Source organism: Cephus cinctus, unplaced genomic scaffold, assembly GCF_000341935.2.
Source record: "Cephus cinctus unplaced genomic scaffold, Ccin1 Ccin1_scaffold0463, whole genome shotgun sequence".
Classification (NCBI taxonomy): domain Eukaryota; kingdom Metazoa; phylum Arthropoda; class Insecta; order Hymenoptera; family Cephidae; genus Cephus; species Cephus cinctus.
This window is the reverse complement of record NW_014333139.1, coordinates 52,930-55,724: the sequence shown is the minus strand read 5'-3', so window position 1 is coordinate 55,724 and position 2,795 is coordinate 52,930. Positions and strand designations below refer to the sequence as shown.

At 42.0% G+C, this 2,795-nt stretch overlaps 2 protein-coding genes across 3 annotated transcripts in view; both read left to right on the top strand.

Moving 5' to 3' along the window:
* Positions 1-1,178, top strand: part of LOC107268059 — a 4,733-nt gene extending 3,555 nt beyond the window's left edge. Inside the window, exons 2-3 of one of the 2 annotated variants that reach the window (XM_015740425.2) lie at positions 311-708; positions 917-1,178. In XM_015740425.2, the coding sequence (XP_015595911.1) occupies positions 311-708; positions 917-939 (421 nt within the window). In that variant the 3' untranslated portion in view covers positions 940-1,178. Of the gene's footprint in view, positions 1-310; positions 878-916 lie in introns of those variants that run through there. The other variant, XM_015740426.2, reaches the window with a different exon arrangement.
* Positions 1,179-1,313: 135 nt separating this feature from the next.
* LOC107268058 (putative nuclease HARBI1) lies at positions 1,314-2,427 on the top strand (the record flags this gene model as incomplete). The annotated part of the gene is given in 5 exon segments (XM_025085343.1): positions 1,314-1,706; positions 1,709-1,778; positions 1,780-1,810; positions 1,894-2,166; positions 2,256-2,427. Coding segments are annotated over 5 exon segments (739 nt in total), but the record flags the coding sequence as incomplete, so codon positions are not given.
* Between the last annotated feature and the right edge of the window lie 368 nt (positions 2,428-2,795).

Below are 2,795 nucleotides of genomic sequence, written 5' to 3'. Positions count from 1 at the left end.
ACGACGACGACGACGACGACGACGGAACTGAAATAAAATCATCTCGCTCGCCATTTCAATACGCCCTGATCTCGTACACTAATCGTATTGAACTTGGTGGCAATCGCTTCAGAACCTTCAATTCCTATAGTGAATGTATCAATAACTTTTCCTCATATATAGCGGTTCATAAGATATTTTGTTCCAAACACAGGTATAAGGAGTTGACTCGAGTAAAGAGTCTCGGCGCGCTGCGCCCTGTACAGCCGGTTGCCTGTACTTGGCGCGAGACTCGACCGAGTCTCTTGATAGAGGGATGTTTAAATTCTAGGCCTCTGACACCAATGTCTGATAATCCGGAGGACGTTGACGTCCTGACTCCTGGACATTTCATTATGGAAGGACCTCCATTAGTACAACCGGAACCAACCTTACTACACTTATCACCAGGAAGATTGGCTCGATGGCAGCTGGTACAGCGCTTGGTTCAAGGATTTTGGAGAAGATGGTCATCAGAATATCTAAGTGGCTTACAACAAAGGCAAAAGTGGCGCACGAAGCAGGAGAACATGAAACTAAATGATTTAGTTTTGATCAAGGAGCCAAATTTACCACCAGCACGATGGAGGCTCGCGAGGATCATCAATCTGCATCCTGGAGCAGACAGTTTGGTGCGAGTGCTCACATTGCAAACAGCAACGTCGGTAATTCAGAAACCGATAGTGCAAGTTTGTCCGTTGTTAGCAGAATAGAATTAATCTTGTAAGTTGCGTTACCGCGCAACGGGCCCCGGAATGTTTAGAACCATGCTTGAGGTCCACAGCACCTCTGGTGGACAAACCAGGCGGCTTGTTTTTCCCCAGACGAGAAGCATCTAGGGAACTTAGTTTTATATAGTTTTAAGGAATGACCGCGCAACGGGCCCCGGAAGTGCAAGTTTGTCCGTTGTTAGCAGAATAGAATTAATCTTGTAAGTTGCGTTACCGCGCAACGGGCCCCGGAATGTTTAGAACCATGCTTGAGGTCCACAGCACCTCTGGTGGACAAACCAGGCGGCTTGTTTTTCCCCAGACGAGAAGCATCTAGGGAACTTAGTTTTATATAGTTTTAAGGAATGAGTGAGTTTGAACACGAGGCAGTTAATTCTTCTTTGTCCGTGATACGCAATTATTAATAATAAAAGAAACTTTGATCGTGAAGACTTGGTGTTCCAATAAACCGATTGTCACCTATCTGCACCCTGGATTGCCGTGAATAAACAGGATGTCTCGAGCTTCCTTGAGGAAAACTTCTGCACTGTGATTGGCTGTTTCGTTTGATATGTCTAGCGCCACAAGCGGCCCAAGTTAGTAACTAGCCCAAGCAGCAAAGATGTAGCTTGGCTTGGCTTGGTTTGGTTTGGTTCGGCATCAGTGCAAAGTTTGGAGTGTATCACGGTCGACATTGTAACTTAAAAAAAAACAGTTGGAACTACGTAAAAATTCGTACACCAGCTTCCATACCTATTGAACTATAAGTATAATTACTGTATATAATGGACAACGAATTTTTAAATAATTCTGATAATGATTTTGACGATGAATTTGAGGAACGAGTAGATAGTTTCCGATGGCAGCTAGCCAAAAAGTACATTCGGGACATTGAAAATCCTATCGAATTGTGCGAAGATGTTCCTTTTCAAAAAAGATACAGATTTAGCAAAGGAGCCGTGGTCGAAATTTTATTGCCGTTGTAAATGCGCAATTAAAAAAACTAAATAATCGTGGATTGCCAGTTTCTCCATTGATACAGCTCCTAATAACTGCGTTTTTATGCAACAAGCAGTTTTCAGGTTTGTATATGATTTTCTTGCTACATGTTACATGACATTGCATTATCAATTTTTAATTTATTTGTGTTTTGTGTTCATCGTAGATTGTTAATGGGGATTTATGAGGATACAGTCAAGCATCTGTATCGCGAATCGTGGCTCGAGTCTCAAGAATTTTGGCATTGCACTCAAATGAACATATAAATTTTTCTACTGAACATGTACGTTCCAATTACAAAAACAAATTTTATGCAATGGCAAACTTCCCATCTGTAATTGGATGTATCGATTGCACCCATATACGAATTGGAAACCGTGGTGGAAGTAATGGAGAAGTATTTCGAAATCGAAAAGGGTGGTTTTCGCTAAATGTACAGGTAAATTTTTTAATGCTGTATTTTTGTTACATATGTATTTAGTTTATTGAATGACTTCATGAAAGCTGAATAATTAATTATTCTTATAGGTTGTGTTCAGTCCCAACCGAGAAATTCTTGACATAGTTGTTCGACACCCTGGTTCAACTCACGATGCAGTGATATTTGATCGCAGTGGCCTGCGCTGTCGATTGGAGCTAGGACAACTTGATGGAATTCTGCTCGGTAATAGTGGGTATGTTACGTCCGACGCAACGCAACCCCATTGCCCCCCCCCCCTTCAGAACCCCACTAGCAACGGTCAGAGACCACGATAGTGTAACCGATCCTCAGCGAACATGCGTTAATTATTGTAAATCGTAGTTTACCTATATATATATTAATTAAGGGATATCATCATATTATATTATACTGTACACGACATCTCATACTTTCACACATTTTCAGAAATCACACCAACATTATGACATTGCAGGTGGATGAGTAGAGAGAGAGAGAGAGAGATCACTGCAATCAAAGAATAAGAACGGCACGGGCAGCAATGCTGAATAGGATACTCGGAATTGAGGTGCCTAAAGAGCATTTTCACCATAGCACCGCGAATACCGCGCACAGCAGAACTCCTACCC